At 40.5% G+C, this 18325-nt stretch overlaps 1 protein-coding gene across 1 annotated transcript in view; it reads right to left on the bottom strand.

Moving 5' to 3' along the window:
• The window catches only part of pla2r1 (phospholipase A2 receptor 1), a 28674-nt gene that overhangs the window by 7995 nt on the left and 2354 nt on the right, over positions 1 to 18325 (bottom strand). Inside the window, exons 4-20 of the mRNA XM_022768319.1 lie at positions 17912 to 18076; positions 17508 to 17621; positions 16621 to 16770; positions 16040 to 16234; positions 15741 to 15904; positions 15174 to 15284; positions 13167 to 13279; positions 12850 to 13019; positions 12524 to 12732; positions 11731 to 11876; positions 11016 to 11100; positions 10767 to 10902; positions 10639 to 10674; positions 10013 to 10173; positions 8760 to 8824; positions 8015 to 8106; positions 7717 to 7853 (exon numbers count right to left, since the gene is read on the bottom strand). Of these exons, the coding sequence (XP_022624040.1) occupies positions 7717 to 7853; positions 8015 to 8106; positions 8760 to 8824; positions 10013 to 10173; positions 10639 to 10674; positions 10767 to 10902; positions 11016 to 11100; positions 11731 to 11876; positions 12524 to 12732; positions 12850 to 13019; positions 13167 to 13279; positions 15174 to 15284; positions 15741 to 15904; positions 16040 to 16234; positions 16621 to 16770; positions 17508 to 17621; positions 17912 to 18076 (2249 nt within the window). The remainder of the gene's footprint in view (positions 1 to 7716; positions 7854 to 8014; positions 8107 to 8759; positions 8825 to 10012; positions 10174 to 10638; positions 10675 to 10766; positions 10903 to 11015; positions 11101 to 11730; positions 11877 to 12523; positions 12733 to 12849; positions 13020 to 13166; positions 13280 to 15173; positions 15285 to 15740; positions 15905 to 16039; positions 16235 to 16620; positions 16771 to 17507; positions 17622 to 17911; positions 18077 to 18325) is intronic.

Below are 18325 nucleotides of genomic sequence, written 5' to 3'. Positions count from 1 at the left end.
CATATCAAGTGTGATATTACAGAAATAACTGTTGTGAAAATGAAACGTCTAACTGTGCGTGTTTTCTGAAGGCAGTCCTCCTTGATGTGGTTGGGCTCATCACTATACATGTTTGAGGCAGTGGAGAACAGTATGGAAAAATGAAGGTCGATTTCTGCAGCTAAATTATGAAACACTGTATTTACGACCCATTGTGCATCAAAACTAGTGAAATCATCTTATCATAGAGTAAGTTATGGTGCTGTGCATTGTGTGGGGGCGTGCCAAAGCTTGCAGCTATTTTACCCTGATAGAGTTGACTCCACATTTGATATGTAACTTTTGATTTTATGTGCTCCCGAGGAAAAAAAAATTCTAAATGATTTTTTTTTCTTTTAATATCCCAATATTGCAATTGAATGCTAGAAACAATGTACATAATTTGAATAATGGCAGCCATATTTTTCTTAAGAAAACTACATTTTGAAATTTAAAACTATTTGACTAGATGATTTTAAAGAAGATCAGCTGGTTTTGGTGTTTCACTGAGGTTGACTCAGCTTGAGGCATCATCCAGTTGGGGGTTATTTCACTCAAGAACAGTTGAAATGTTAACACAAACATCCTGCTTCAATCCCAGAGGCAGCTGAGACAATTAGATCCCAGATTCCCATTCACTTGAATGTGGAAAGTGGTCTCAGAACTTTTGGACCGCCAATGTATTTATCACTTGTTTTACAAATATGGTGATTCATAATCTGTTTATAAGACAAGACAGCATTTTATGGATGCCCATAGAAGTTATTATAGTTGTTGGCAAACACATGATTAAACACCGAGATCTGCATGTGTTTATAAATATCTTTTCATAATACGTTTTATATACTGTATAAAATGTGCAAGCACTGATCATGAAGTTTCAGTTGACAGATCTCAAAAATGTGTTCATTACTGATGCACTTTAGTTAAAGTGGCAGCTACTAAGGCTGACACTTAATCGAGTGCAGAGGCGCTTCAGGTGTGGTTTCCTCAGATAGATTCTCCACAACAAACCCTTTCTATGAAGCTAGGGAGTGGTATGTGTGGGCATGTCCAACGTGCGTGTCTGAACCTTGGTGTCCAAAGTACAGCATTTCATTCGAGACATCCTCCAAATGTAGATGCGGCTCCCTGGAGTCCATCACCACACAGCTCTTTTCTTCTTGCACACATAGCCGTGGAGATCACTGCATTACTTGTCGACCACTTTCCCTGCAACATACCCACGAAAACCTCAACAAATTCAGTTTTGTTTCCCTAAAAAATAGACTTTAATGGACATGGTGGTAAAATGTAAGGTGAAGGATAAAACCTCGGTTTATTTATGTGCACAGTAGACAGTACAATACATTGTGGTGTTTCTGCATGTTGCAACACGTTTACCTGTTGAAGAAGACATGGTCGCACATGACCCATATTTCCTAATGGCCCTGCGTCTGCCCAGTTCTGAAGAGTTCCCAGCCCTGTCTTGTCGCTGCCACCCTGCAAACAGATGCACAAATACTTATGGGCTTTGCTGATGTCCTGGTCTAATGAAGCTGATCAGTGTGTTTTCATGCATGCAACTAATTACTGTGTGAATCCCTCATTGAGACAGGAGCAGATTAGTTTCAATTTATCTTCACATAAAAGCTCTTTTGCAGTGAAACAATAGGTTATCTATTTGTCTTTTAAGACGAGTAGTTTATTAAAAAGCCCAGAGTGAGGACTCCTCTCTGTTTTTATTTCTTTTTTCTCTTGTTTTTGGAGACCCCTGCAGGCCCTTTTTCTTTGTAGCTGGGATCTATTTCTTATTATATGTATTCAGTTTCAAGTTTGTTTAAATGATTTGCCCCATAACAATCATTTACTTTTGCTTTATGTGCTTTCCCCTGGGGCTCATTTCTCCCACATTTGCAACATGCAAACTACAATTTGCAACATGAGATTATTTCCTCTTGCTCATTTTGACAATGTAGTCACTATGAAAACAAACCTTACCATTGAACCACGCACAAGCACCACAGCCCTACGAAGCATCATTCATGAAATAGTGCTCTCACATCAACATTTCTTTACTCACGATGTTGAACAAGAGTGTCGAATGCTGTGATGGAATCAGTGGCAGCAACGGCAAATGTTCAACAGGCTCCCAAACATACACACCGTGACGTCTCTCCTGGCTGCCACAGGACAAGCCGATCCACCAGTTCAGTCGGGCCCAAGGAGAGCTGAGTGAAAGGAAAAGAGATGAAAACGACCTTTTATTTTTGCTTCTCCTTTGCAACCTTGTCCTCATTGGGCTGGAATGAGGACTTGAGCCCCTCTCTGACATGAGCACCATTCAGCCGCTTTCCTTGGCCCGTGCTTCGCCTCTTTCATCGCCTTGTTTTGTTCCTTTTTATCCCTCACAAGCCTCGACACCACAAGAGATTTCTTTAGTCTGGTCCAAAGGCAGCTGCCAAAACAGCGGCCTTTTTCTTAGCTCCTATGTGTAGAGGCACTCGAGCATGGAAGTGTCCACATATGAGGTATGTTTTTTGGCCTTTTCAGTGTGTGTCTTTAAACACTTGAGTTTGTATGAGGGGGGCGAAGTGTGTCAACCAAACTGTTTTGGGGACACACCTTCGCTCTTTCATGCCACGTGCACACACGTACTCCTGTGTGAAACTGTGCTCCTGCTCAAGGAAAACAAACAAAACAGAGTAAATGTCCCAACAGTCCCTGCTGGAATCATTTTGGTCACTGTGGTCATTAGGTGGTGATGTATTTTGCTCTGGGAAAAACACTCCGATGATCTTTTTTAGAAAAATCCTGATATGTTGAGTAAAGAGGTGGGAAAATATAATTCACAAAAAAACAGTTGTGGTACCTTAAAAGAGATAATTGTATTTGAGTGCAGCTGTTATTTTGTGCGATTGAGTTTAATTAAATTCAGATTATTTCTCGTGTTTTAAAAATGAGCTACGGAGCACATTTTATGAATATAGAAAAAGATGTGTTGCATTTTGAACTGCTAAAGTCCATAATTTCATCTTTTGTCTGTGGTAAATAAAAATGCCAAAAAATAATGTCAAGAATAAGAAATACTGTTTTGTCAATGCTGAATGGTGCCACTTTACAATTCTTGTAGCTTGTCTTTAAGCAATTCATGTGGTGCATCAGCCTAATTTTCAGACATGCTCAGTCTATCATTAAGAAATGTTTTATGGCCATGATTTTCTTTTATTAAATCATTTGTTTTATTGTATTCATCTTTTTAATGTTCTATTCCACTCTCATTGTCCTTTTATTTTTCCTTCCCTTTCAATCATCTTTTTGTTTAAAAATCAAATTTTATGGATTTTAGGCATAACATTTTTCATGTTTCTTTTACTTGCATAGATAGATAGATAGATAGATAGATAAGATAGATTAGATTAGATAGATAGATAGATGAAACAGACCCGCCGCAAAGCGCTCCTTCCGACAAGTGCAGCTAATCTCTCGGAGTGAATGGAACAGCAGGTAGGCTCCCACATCATCTGACAGGCCAGAAGACACAGCATCCCAGTCAAAGGGCTGCTTCCGCCAGCAGGTACTTCAGGCTCCAGCGGTAAAACACCCAGGGCTCGCTCTCTGTGGTGGAGCCAGGAGGACAATATATGAAATACAGCTACAGGATTTTTCAAAGTAATAAATGGGTGTTAAATGAATTAATGTACTGGTCTAATTGTTGACTGACTGATGGCTGGTTACTCATTCAGAAATCGTCATCCCACATTTAAAAAACAGATTTTGGTTGACTCGAGATTTCTTACTAAAAAAAAAAAAAAAAAAAAAAAACTACTGCAGACAACATATGAAACATAAAACAAAACATATGAACCCCATGGAAAAGAATTTCCACTGTTTTAAGATTAAGTAAGAGCACAACAAGAATGTCTGATTTCTGGTTAGAGGCTAATTCATGCTTTGTCTGCCGCCCTAATAAACTATGTTGCAAGAGTCTACAATTTGTACAACAATTCAAGGCCCTCAATTCAAGACACGACGTGAACAATGTCTACAGTATCAGAGTCTGAAGTTTGTGTGTGTCAGAAGCAATAAATTCAATCATTTTACTTACGCTCAGTGTACCAGTAGGGTTTTTTTCAAGTTTTATCACCTGCAACCATAAGTAGCAGTTTGGTGAAATCAATCAAAAGGTGTTGGGTTAGTTATAAGTCTGGTGTTGGTGAGCTGATGATGTGCAGGCGTTCACGCTCTTGAACAGCTCGCAGATCCCACTCGTGTTTTGGTATCACAGGGCTGCGGCTATTGAGAAGTGTTGGTCGCAGGCTCACTGTACAACAGCACAGTCCTCCTGCTCGTCCTCTTTCATATCTTATTCTATGAAAGGACGTCAACCACCTGCACAATAAACAGACACGAGACAAATAACCAATAGACGGAACAAATTCCTCTGAATATTTACCGAGATGTGAAATGAGGCAGGCAGTAGACCATTGTGTGTCGCACTGTATGCTGCGTGCTTACAGGCCAGAGCGTAAGGACCCACTCCCACACTTCCGGATGTTCAGGGTCTCTCTTGTTTAAACCACCCCAGAACCCTAGCGACCTCTCCTGTTCTACAACAGAGAGGAGCTAAAACAGAAAAAACCACACTGCAAACAAGTGCATCTGAGAAAGTCATTTTAAACCTTTTGAGAAAACAGGTCCATTCTGCTGTCCTTCACGGAGGAACGTGAGTGGGAAGAAAGCAATGTAAGAAAATCTCGTCCATCACTTCTATACATCATTATCTTATGGTGATATTTATGGTCTAAAATATTTCATATATTAAAATATCCAGAAGAAAATGTCTTGGCTATCTAAGTGATAACAACATTCACAATGATTGCTGATTAAATTTAATATATATATAAAAAAGTATCAAAAAGGGAAAGATAACTTGTTAAATGAAACACACTTATATAATTCCACAGTTGCACAAGTCTACATCTAGCCATACCGTAAAACCATCATATAGCCCTTGATATATCACAACTATTACATAATTATAATTGATGCGAAAAACACTTTAAAAATGTAACTATTTAGCTATACTGATTTTATCAAGGTTTTTTTTTCCTTTGATTGAAAAAGTAATCCACTCTGCGTGACACAGATTAACAAATTTAATCCCAATACCAGTGTCAGAATATTCATTTTCAAGTAAGGCCCACCACGTAATTTAATCTATACCACATGCTCTATCTTTGCACATCATCAATAAACAAAACCGATCAATTCTCCCAGAACATTCACCTGCATTGACGAGGCTCCAAGAGGGCTGGCTACCAACCACCCTTCAAACATGGTAGCTGACGAGCTGCCTTAAACAAACACCTGCTCGCTCATAGTGAGTAATAACTGGCGCAGCTTGAGCCACGAGGGCCTGGGCAGACAGAAGTCTGCTCCATTCCACCAGAGACAAGTTTCATCAGGACTTTCTCTCGGTCGTGGAACACCTAAGAAGAGGAAACACGCACTGGGTAGCACGCATGAGTTACGAGGATTCTTTTGCACAGCTGTGGTAAAGATTTTTGCATATATTGTTTTCTTATTTCTCTTTACTTTTTGTAGATAAATGAATATCCTTTCTGAGGCTTTGAATTGCTGGTTGGAGCACAAACAACATTTCCTGCTAAAACGTCACTTGTGCGAGAATCAGTGTCAAGGACCATTTTTCAGCAATTTTTGATGAAGTTCTTATAGACTAAAATTGATTCTCTCGTTAATTTGAGAAAAAAAGACTTACAAGACTGACCTGACAATGAAAAGACTTTTTTTAGTCTTGCAATCCTTTGTGGAAATCAGATAAATAATGAAGCATACATTTCCTGCAGGTTGTGAATGGTAAATTAAGTTTTTTTGTCTTATTATGTCGCCTGTGTTTCCAGTGTGCCTGTGCTCAAGCTGTACCTCTAGAAGTGTCAACCTGCACTCCTGTGTGCATTTGGGATCATTCGCAAGGCGCGTGCAAACCATCTTTTTAAAAGCAAATATTAATTAACGTCTGTCATGTTGGGGTCTACTTAATGAGCATTAAGGTAGTGTTTATAACCTAAGAAACGTTCCCTTCATACAAGCTGATGCACCTTTGATATACGAAGAGAGGCTTAAAAGAGAGAAGATACAAGCTGAAAGCCACGAATCCAGAAAACGAGTCAGGACGTGATGAAGCAGAGAAAAGATTAAACTATGAATTTCAAACCTTTAAAAGGCAGCAGGAGCCAGCCCGAGTGGTGATTCTCGCCCACCATCCTGGAGGACAGGGGGCTATAGGCGTTCGAATGTTGCATTGGCTTCTGGAGCTGGACGAGTGTGGTTAACTGGCTGAATGACACAATTTCTGGCTTGCACACTGACACAGGCCTTGTGGGACCATGGCAGTCTCTCACTCCCCAAGTGACCCAAACAACTAAAGCAGGTTCAACCTGACACATAGCAACAGCAGAGCTCAGGGCTCTTTAAGACCCCCCTCCTCCCTCTGGAGATGACCAATCAGAGCCCAGTGGGCTCACCATAAGTAGTTATGTGCTGTGCATTGTGTGGGGGCGTGCCAAGCTTGCAGGTGGACAACACTAAGAGAAGTATTGATGTCAACAGGACCAGGAAGTAATGTCTGGACCCCCAACGAGGCGTTTCATACAAAGGAGAAAATTGTGTTTTTACCCTGATAGAGTTATNGAAACGTCTAACTGTGCGTGGTTTCTGAAGCAGTCCTCCTTGATGTTTGGGCTCACACTATAATGTTTGGAGCAGTGGAGAACAGTGGAAAAATGAAGTCGATTTCTGCAGTAAATTATGAACACTGTATTTACGCCATTGGCTACAAAACTAGTGAAAACTCTTCATCATAAGTAGTTATGTGCTGTGCATTGTGTGGGGGCGTGCCAAGCTTGCAGCTTTTTACCCTGATAGAGTTACTCACTTTGATACTGTAAACTTTGATTTTATGTGCTCCCGAGGAAAAAAAAATTCTAAATGATTTTTTTTTCTTTTATAACCCAATATTGCATTGATGCTAGAAACAATGTACATAATTTGAATAATGCAGCCATATTTTCTTAAAGAAAACTACATTTTGAAATTTAAAACTATTTGACTAGATGATTTTAAAGAAGATCAGTTGGTTTTGGTGTTCACTGAGGTTGACTCAGCTTGAGCATCATCAGTTGGGGGTTATTCACTCAAGAACAGTGAATGTTAACACAAACATCCTGCTTCAATCCCAGAGGCAGCTGAGACATTAGATCCCAGATTCCCATTCACTTGAATTGGAAAGTGGTCTCAGACTTTTGGACCCCATGTATTTATCAACTGTGTTTTACAATATGGTGATTCATAATCTGTTTATAGACAAGACAGCATTTATGGATGCCCATAGAAGTTATTATAGTTGTTGGCAAACACATGATTAAACACCGAGATCTGCATGTGTTATAAATCATTTTTCATACGTTTATATACTGTATAAAATGTGCAAGCACTGATCATGAAGTTTCAGTTGACAGATCTCAAAATGTGTTCATTACTGATGCACTATTAGTTAAAGTGGCAGCTACTAAGGCTGACACTTAATCGAGTGCAGAGGCGCTTCAGGTGTGGTTTCTCAGATAGATTCTCCACAACAACCCTTTCTATGAAGCTGAGGGAGTGTATGTGTGGGCATGTCCAAGTGCGTGTCTGAACCTTGTGTCCAAAGTACAGCCATTTCTCTGGACATCCTCCAATGTAGTGCGGCTCCCTGGGAGTCTCCACCACAGACACAGTCTTTCTCTTGCACACATAGCCGTGGAGATCACTGCATTTACTTGTCGACCACTTCCCTGCAACATACCACGAAAACCTCAACAAATTCAGTCTTGTTTCCCTAAAAATAGACTTTAATGGACATGTGGTAAAATGTAAGTGAAGGATAAAACTGGTTTATTTATGTGCACAGTAGACAGTACATACATTGTGTGTTTCTGCATGTGCACACGTTTACCTGTTGAAGAAGACATGGTCGCACATGACCCATATTTCCTATGGCCCGCGTCTGCCCAGTTCTGAAAGTCCAGCCCTGTCTTGTCGCTCCACCTGCAAACAGATGCACAAATACTTATGGGCTTTGCTGATGTCCTGGTCTAAATGAAGCTGTCAGTGTGTTTTCATGCATGCAACTAATACTGTGTGAATCCCTCATTGAGACAGGAGCAGGATTAGTTCAATTTATCTTCACATAAAAGCTCTTTGCAGTGACACATAGGTTATCTATTTGTCTTTTTAGACGAGTAGTTTATTAAAAAGCCCAGAGTGAGGACTCCTCTCTTGTTTTATTTCTTTTTTCTCTTGTTTTTGGAGACCCCTGCAGGCCCTTTTTCTTTGTAGCTGGGATCTATTTCTTATTATATGTATTCAGTTCAAGTTTGTTTAAATGATTTGCCCCATACAATCATTTACTTTGCTTTATGTTGCTTTCCCCTGGGGCTCATTTCTCCACATTTGCAACATGCAAACTACAATTTGCAACATGAGATTATTTCCTCTTGCTCATTTTGACATGTGTCACTATGAAAACAAACCTTACCATTGAACCACGCACAAGCACACAGCCCTACGAAGCATCATTCATGAAATAGTGCTCTCACATCAACATTTCTTTACTCACGATGTTGAACAAAGTGTCGAATGCTGTGATGGAATCAGTGGCAGCAACGGCAAATGTTCAACAGGCTCCCAAACATACACACCTGACCTCCTCTCCTGGCTGCCCCATGGACAAGCCGATCCACCAGTCAGTCGGGCCCAAGGAGAGCTGAGTGAAAGGAAAAGAGATGAAAACGACCTTTATTTTGCTTCTCCTTTGCAACCTTGTCCTCATTGGGCTGGAATGAGGACTTGAGCCCCTCTCTGACATGAGCATCCATTCAGCCGCTTTCCTTGGCCCGTGCTTCGCCTCTTTCATCGCCTTGTTTTGTTCCTTTTTATCCCTCACAAGCCTCGACACCACAAGAGATTTCTTTAGTCTGGTCCAAAAGGCAGCTGCCAAACAGCGGCCTTTTTCTTACTCCCTATGTGTAGAGGCACTCGAGCATGGAAGTGTCCACATATGAGGTATGTTTTGGCTTTTCAGTGTGTGTCTATAAACACTTGAGTTTGTATGAGGGGCGAAGTGTGTCAACCAAACTGTTTGGGGACACACTTCGCTCTTTCATGCACGTGCACACACGTACTCCTGTGTGAAACTGTGCTCCTGCTCAAGGAAAACAAACAAACAGAGTAAATGTCCCAACAGTCCTGCTGGCATCATTTTGGTCACTGTGGTCATTAGGTGGTGGAGTATTTGCTCTGGGAAAAACTCCGATGATCTTTATAGAAAATCATGATATGTTGAGTAAAGAGGTGGGAAAAATATAATTCACAAAAAAACAGTTGTGGTACCTTAAAAGAGATAATTGTATTTTGAGTGCAGCTGTTATTTTGTGCGATTGAGTTTAATTAATTCAGTTATTTCTGTGTTTTAAAATGAGCTACGGAGCACATTTTATGAATATAGAAAAAGATGTGTTGCATTTTGAAACTGCTAAAGTCCTATAATTTCATCTTTTGTCTGTGGTAAATAAAATGCCAAAAAATAATGTCAAGAATAAGAATACTGTTTTGTCAATGCTGAATGGTGCCACTTTACAATTCTTGTACTTGTCTTTAAAGCAATTCATGTTGGTGCATCAGCCTAATTTTCAGACATGCTTCCAGTCTATCATTAGAATGTTTTATGGCCATGATTTCTTTTATTAAATCATTTGTTTTATTGTATTCATCTTTTTAATGTTCTATTCCCTCTCATTCCTTTTATTTTTCCTTCCCTTTCATCATCTTTTTGTTTAAAAATCAATTTTATGGATTTTACCATAACATTTTTCATGTTTCTTTTACTTGCATAGATAGATAGATAGATAGATAGATAGATAGATAGATAGATAGATAGATAGATGAAACAGACCCGCCGCAAGCGCTCCTTCACGAAGTGCAGCTCATCTCTGGAGTGAATGGACAGCAGGTAGGCTCCCATCATCTGACAGGCCAGAGACACAGCATCCCAGTCAAAGGGCTGCTTCGCCAGCAGGTACTCAGCTCCACGGTAAAACACCCAGGGCTCGCTCTCTGTGGTGGAGCCAGGAGGACAATTATAATACAGTACAGATTTTCAAGTAATAAAATGGGTGTAATGAATTAATGTACTGTGCTAATTGTTGACTGACTGATGCTGGTTACCATTCAGAAATGTCATCCCACATTTAAAAAACAGATTTTGTTGACTCAGATTTCTTCAAAAAAAAAAAAAAAAAAAAAAAACTACTGCAGACAACATATGAAACATAAAACAAAACATATGAACCCCATGGAAAGAATTTCCACTGTTTTAAGTTAAGTAAGAGCACACAAGAATGTCTGATTTCTGGTTAGAGGCTATTCATGTTTGTCTGCCGCCCTAATAAACTATGTCAAGAGTCTACAATTTGTACAACATTCAAGACCCTCAATTCAGACACACGTGAACAATGTCTACAGTATCAGAGTCTGAAGTTTGTGTGTGTCAGAAGCAATAAATTCAATCATTTTACTTACGCTCAGTGTACCAGTAGGGTTTTTTCAGTTTATCACCTGCAACATAAGTCAGAGTTTGGTGAAATCAAATCAAAGGTGTTGGTTTAGTTATAAGTCTGTGTGGTGAGTGATGATGTGCAGGCGTTCACCTCTGGACAGCTTGCAGATCCACTCGTGTTTGGTATCACAGGGCTGCGGCATGAGAGTGTTGGTCAGGTCACTGTACACAGCACAGTCCCTCCTGTCGTCCTCTTCATTCTTATCCTCTATGAAGGACGTCACCACCTGCACAAAAACAGACACGAGACAAAACCATAACGGAACAAATCCTCTGAATTTTACCGAGTGTAAATGAGGCAGGCAGTAGACATGTGTGTCCACTGTATGTGCGTGCTTACAGGAGAGCCGTCGGACCACTCCCACACTCCGGGATGTTCAGGGTCTCTCTTGTTTAAACCCACCCAGAACCAGCGACCCTCTGTTCTAAAAGAGAGGAGCAAAACAGAAAAACACACTGCAACACAAGTGCATCTGAGAAAGTCTTTTAAACCTTTTGAGAAAAACAGTCATTCATGTCCTTCACCAGAACCCTATGGAAGAAAGCAATGTAAGAGAAATCTCTCATCACTTTATACATCATTATTTATGGTGATATTTATGGTCTAAGAATATTTCCATATATAAAATATCCAGAAGAAAATGTCTTGGCTAATCTAGTGATAACACATCACAATGATGCTGATAATTTAATATATAATATAAAAATATCAAAAGGGAAAGATAACTTGTTAAAAATGACATAACACTTGACAAATTCCTATCATCTCACAGTATAAACCATCATATAGCCCTTGATTCTACAAAACTATTACATAATTATAATTGAGGAAAAAAACTTAAAATGTACTATTTAGCTATATGATTTATCAAGGTTTTTTTTTCCTGTTGAAAAGTAATCATCTGTGACAGATTACAAATTAATCCCAAACCACAAATTATTTTCAGAAGCCACAGTAATTAAATTCTATACTCACTGCTCTATGCACATCAAATAAAAAAACATCATTTCCCAGAACATTCCTGCATTGACGAGGCCCAGAGGGCTGTACCAACCCTTCAAACATGGTACTGAGGAGCTGCTTAACAAACACCTGCTCCTCATAGTGGTAAAAACTGGCCAGCTGAGCCCCGAGGGCCTGGCAGAAGAAGTCTGCCTCCACCCAGGAACGTTTCATCAGGACTTTCTCGTCGTGGAACACCTAGAAGAGCAACACGCACTGTCAGCCGGGAGTTACAGGATCTCAAGTGTGTAAATTTTCTGTTTATTTTCTTTGTCTTCTTTTGTAGTAAAATGAATATCTTTGAGGCTTTGACTGCTGGTTGGACAAAACAAATCATCTGAAAACGTCACTTGGGAAATGTCAGGGACATTTTTCACAATTTGATGAGTCTTTATAGACTAAAATGATTCATCTGTTAATTGAGAAAACAACTTAAAGACTGACTGACAATGAAAATACTTTTTAGCTGCAATCCTTGTGGAAATCAGAAATAATGAAGATACATTTCCTGCAGGTGTGAATGTAAATAAGTTTGTTTGTCTATGTATGTCGCCCTGTGTTAGTCCTGTGTCCTGTCCAGAAGGTGAACCTGCCTACTGTCCAGTGCATGCTGGGATATGCTAGGATGGGTGCAACCATTTTTAAAAGCAAATATTACATTAAGTCCTGTCACTGTTGGGGTCTACTTATGAGCATTAAGGTAGTGTTTAACCTAAGAAACGTTCCCTCATACAAGCTGATGCACCTTGATTAACGAAGAGAGGTAAAGAGAGAAGATAAAGCTGAAAGCACGAATCAGAAACGAGTCAGGACGGAGAAGAGAGAAAAGATAACAATGATTCAACCTTAAAACAGAGGAGCAGCCCAGAGTGTGATTCCCACCCTGGAGGACAGGGGGCATAGGCGTCGATGTGATGCTCTGGCAGCTGGAGATCGTGGTAACTGCTGACATTCTGCTTGCACACTGACAAGGCCTTGTGGGACCTGCAGTCTTTCACCTCCCAGTGACCCAGAGCAGGTCCACCTGACATAGCAACGCAGCCGCCAGCACTGGCTGGAAGCGCAGGAATAGGAAAGGAGCAGGTGATGTAGTTGAAGAGGAGGAGAGGAAAACATGTAAACACAATCACAGCGTACATATTTATAATTAGCAAACAAAAAAACTGGCTACCTGGTTGGTGTTTGTTCCAGTTAGTGAAGGTGAGAGGCAGAGAGGAGCCATTGTGAGGGAGCCAGCTGTACCTTCCCTGCTCCTCCTGGTCCACAAGGTCGATCCAGTAGGACATGCTACTGTTGGCCCCTCGCTCACTCAGCAAACTGTTGAGAAATGCCTGCTCAAACCTGCCAGCATGGAGAAGGAGAAGAAGAAGAGAGGAGAGGTGAGGAGAGGAGAAGAGACTCAAATGCTGCCACAACCTCAAAAAAAACGTCTTTTTTTTTTTTTTTCCAAAAAAGTCAACACAATAAATGATATGCTCAATAAAGCACCTGTTTTCCACAGTAAGAAGCGGGGCCTTGCAGTAATATCCCATCTGTGCATCTTCATAGCTCTGTTCATGGCTAGTCACCATGTAGCAGGAATGGCCATGTCGCTTCCAGCCCTAAAAAGAAGAAAGAAAAGAAGTTGTAACAAACATCAGATTGATTATTTTCTGTGTCTGTGGCGCTGAAAGCACTGAAAGTTCTCACTCATCATTCTGGTCAGACTTCAGATCTGTTTCACTTACAGCATTTCAATCAAACTTTTTGTAGTTACATTTCATATTCGACAACTTCTGTTGTTAAATGAAAAACAGAGTTTGTAGAAACAATAATAAGAGCTACTCAAGCGGCTCTGTGTGGCTGTACTTAACCACAGCGAGCGATGCTTTGAGCTATACGGTGACGTCATCATGCTGACCAGCTCACAATAGTAATGCTAACCTGCATACGCTGTGCAGGTATAATGCTTGCCATTTTCGCTATCTTAGTTTAGCGTGTTAGCATGCTAATATTTGCCAATAGCACTTAGCACAAAGTACAGCCAAATTGAATGAAAATGTCATTCATTTGGCAGGTATTTATTTGTCATGAACCAAAGTATTGGGCCAATTTAATTTTTGACCTGATGATGGTGCTATGCGAGAAGTTACTAGAATGTATCCTCAAAGGACCGTGACTATCTGTTGTAGAAGATTTCACTATGAATCATCCATCAGTTTCACTCAAAACCAAAAATAAAAGTCTTCTTCATGGTGGCAGCAAGTGGAAAAGTAGCAGGATCACCAGTCATTAGAATTCACCCTGTGCCCCAGCGAGTGCCGATGCCATCCATAGAGCCGCACTGTTGGCACGGCTAAAAATAAATGTATGCATTGTAATTCTCATACTGATTTATCTTAAAAGTTTCCCTTTGGCATCAGTTCCAAAACTCAAATATCATATCTGCAGACTTTAAAACCTACCCAGCTCTAATCTGGAGTGCAGGCGTATGCAAGATGTGCGCCTGTGTTCGGAGGTGTAGTGGGGGTGTTTTGGCAACTGGTGTCAATTTGCTGTCCCCCCTAACCCCTACATCCTATCTACCCCCCCCCCCATCCCAACACTTGGGGGAAAGTAGGCCAACACTAACATTTACATGGAGACAGAGTTCAAGGATATCTTTAAAGCTGGAGTATGAAATGCTTTTGTACTGCTAATGGAGTCATTTTAAGGACGGGAAACATTTCACATCATCACCTGCATTGGCTGATTGTACAACGCAGACAATGAAGAGACTAAACTGGAAAATATAGTTTTGTTTGAAAAAAAAAAAAAAAAAAAAAAAAAAAAAACACAAGCAGGAATCACCAGAGACTGCTCGAGCATGTCCACAGATACTGTGCCTTCAGGGCCAGTTCTTGATTCATGTTCCAGGGTATGAAGGAGCCCCGATGACTCAGGAGACTGATATTCTTGTAAACAGAGTCAAGGAGCAACATGAATGCCAGACAATACGTCAGCAGTTGAGTGAATCAGCTCATTGTGCTGGTGACGGGAGCAACTTGCTCAGAAGTTGAACTGCGGCAGGCGTGTGGCTCCGCCTGGTGCACGCCCTGATCTGTATGGAGCTATTGTAACACAGCACAGCAACTCATCTGTTCGTTTTTTTCCTGATCAGAATGTGGTCAAAGCATAAAAAATGTCATTTTATCAAGTCAACAATTCTGATTTTCTTGCAAATCATTTGCTTCTTTCAAATGACATCAGCATTTTTCACGCAAACCTGGTCCCTTTCAAAGGAATACATGAACATACAAATACAGGTGTAAAAGTAAATTATTGTGGACAACCTGAAACCATCTTGTGCTTTTTTAGATTAAGTGTTACGTAATCACATAATGTGATAGGTTGGTTAGTACAAAGGCTTGGACTACAGTACAAAACAGTGTCCTCGTCTTGCTCAAAGACACTTCAGCCACTGAGCACACGTTGACCGGGACGTATGTGCGTGGGCTTGTGCATTCGTGTCCTTACCTCAGGACAACCTTCATCCCACGTTCCAGGGTGATGACCAGGATTCAGGCTCTCTCTTCTACACACAGCAGGCAGTCGTTCATCACATGACACCAATAGCCAGTTAGCCTCCTGGGAAAGAGGAGAAACATTTTACTCTCACGTGGACAGCATATGATGAATGCTTACAAAATCAGAAATGGATTAGCTAACACACTTTGATGATGAATTAATTAACCAATAGAAAGCAAATGAATGAGCAGCTATTTTGATTTTTGATTAATCATCAATCAGTTAAAGTCATATGGTTAAATTATAGAGGATTAAGTATCTTTCATTTTTGAAATGTTGGCCAGCCAAAATGTGGCATCTGAAAACCTCCTTAAGTTCTAGAAAATTTCATAGTTTTTTCATATTTTATTGACCAAATAATTATTTGACTAATCAAGAAAATAACAGATTAATCAATAATGAAAATAATCATTAAATGCAGTCCTAAAAGAGATTAATTCAAACTCAAACTCACTTTTAAACTTGAGCTTCAAGAGAGTTTTTATATAAAAGACGCACCGACACCGGGTTTCCCACCTTCCTGTCTGCTTTGGCACAGAGTGCTGCATCCGTCAGGTTGTGAGGAGGGTGAAGCTGATGCCAGGGAGTGAGAGTTACTGGTGAGCCATCAGACCACTCCACAGTCGGCGACGATGCCCGTTTCCAGAGACCGATCCACACCTCCGTACTCTCCCCAGAAACTACGAAAACATGTAGATCCGCACACGTCATGGAATTCACATAAACAAAATAGTCTTAAGTATCCCCTTGATATATCCCCAGGGTGTCAATAACAAACAGAACATCATATATCTGTATTGCATGATGCTCCTTACAGTTAGCCAGGAGGTTGAGCAGCATTTCCACCTCAGACAGCGAGTTGAGGCTGGTGAGGTTTGCCCCCTGAGAGCCACACGCCAAGACAGATTCCTCCCAGCTTCCTGCCTCGGTTTCTGACAGGACCCGGTAGCAGAAACCATTATGAGGCCACCAGCCATTAGCACACTCTGTATGGATATACTGCCAGTTCTCTGTAAGAGGAAGAAGAATCAGGAAAGGAGAGGAGAAGAAATCAGAACAGGAGAGACCAGAGTAACACGCTTTTTACAACAAAAATTCACAGCAGACATTGTTTTGGTCTAGCCGCCAACAGCGCCGTAGAGATAAAGGTCAAAAGTTCACTCCCCAGGTGCAGTGCAGCTGTTGAGGCCAAGAGCTACAAGAGCTAAAAAAGCTTCTTGTACATTTTGCAGTCTGACTCATAACTAACTCAACCCTGCCACAGTCAAGACACCTCTGATGATGCAGAGAAGCAGTTTGCATGTCAGGTGTTAATGCAATGTATGTGTGTCTCGTGTATGTCTCGTGTGTGTGTGTGTGTGTGTGTGTGTGTGTGTATGTGTGCAAATGCTCTCACCTAGTGGCTCGGCTCTCCTGGTGTTGTTAGGTGTCTTCTTACAGATGTAAGGCAGAGCAGACTCACAGGAAAGACTTTGCCAGTGGCCCTCGTAGGCTGAGTTGTACACTCCACACTGTCTGTTGTCCTGTTGCGGGTTGGCAGGCAGAGCTGATGGGAACACAGTGATGGGAGCAATTTGTTTTTTATTTAACCATTGTGGTTTGATATGATGAAAATTGCAAAATCAATTCTTTCTTTTTTTTTTTTTCTTTTCTTCTGATATTTGTTTTTTTCTAATATATAGAAAAGTACTGAAGTGGTAACTCTTTGCCACAAACTGAGTTTGCACATTGCACATGATGAAGGTGACAAAATACAGAAATTACCATAAAGCATTTTTACTATTATACCAAATAAAGAAATATTTCATATTTTATATGTTATATAGGTTATGCAAAAATATATTCTTTTGTGCTATCATTCAATTTTAAAGATGTCTTATATATATATTTTATCTTTGATGAGTTTATATGAAACCTTTTCAAAATGATCTTTCATGTTTTAATTCCATAAAAAAATGCATGTAAACTTCTTCTCAATATAATTATTTTAAAACATGACTAAGAACCAATGGCCGTGCTAGCAGCTCTGTGAAGCTGTACCTGAGCTAATTGCTCACATCTGCATCCTAACATTCCTACAATGATAACGCAACATAAAGGTATATTTGGTATATTGTTTTCCATGTTCATGGTGCTGATTTAGCGTGTTAGCATGCTAACATTTGATAATTAGCAGAATTTGCCCACTGAGAATGACTGTAATGTGAAATCACTGTGTTACATATAAATCTATTGTCAAGCATGCTCACAACTAATGGCCATGGAGTTACAAATAATCAGTACCTGTGGTGAAATTGACCAATGACAGAGGTGCTCCATCAGACCACTGCCACCCCAGACCATCCTTCAGGTGATTCAGCCCGATCCACACCATCGTCCCAACACTTGCCAGTCGATCTATCATAAGATATAAAAACATGAATGTTGTATAAAATGTCAAATCTTGTCTGATTTCAGTGGAAAACAGGCTACTGGTAAACTATCAGGTAGTCTCACATGTAACTGCAGGATTTAAAAAGAAGAAGAAGAAATAAAAAAACTGAAAAGGAGGGAGGGCAAGGCAAAAAACAAATTTGAAGCAGTATAAATGAAGAATCTGCGCAGACCTTGTGTCTCACTGAGCAAGAAAAATATCAACATCAGACTCGCTTTATCGTCTCTGTGCGTGTTTTCTACCAGATGCCTACCTCTGATGTACCTGTGCTCTGCCAGGCTGGTGATGCTGAGCAGGTTTCCACCTTGGGCCTGGCAGGTTGACAGCGCCTGACTCCAGGTTAGGATGGTGTACAGGTTGAACTGGTAACAGGCACGCAGCTCCTGGTTTGACTCCCAGAAGTGCTCACAACTGGAATCTGTGAATAAAGCTGTGATTTAAAAGGGCAGTAAGAGGTAACAGGTGACATGTATGCATATGTCTCCAGGTGTGGGTAGGTGTATGAAACATGCATCTTAACAACTGGTTCACCAGACGCCCTAGGAGAAATTTAAAAGAAAGTAAGTGGACACCCAACCATTACACCCCATGTGATGTTTGATTCCTTTCAAACCCATGGACATGGATATGTTGCTGACAGCCTCCACTCTTCTGGAAAAGTTTTCCA

This window comes from Seriola dumerili, unplaced genomic scaffold (genome assembly GCF_002260705.1).
Source record: "Seriola dumerili isolate Sdu_G_001 unplaced genomic scaffold, Sdu_1.0 BDQW01001449.1, whole genome shotgun sequence".
NCBI lineage: Eukaryota > Metazoa > Chordata > Actinopteri > Carangiformes > Carangidae > Seriola > Seriola dumerili.
The sequence above is the reverse complement of the archived record's forward strand: the minus strand, read 5'-3'. Positions and strand labels throughout refer to the sequence as shown.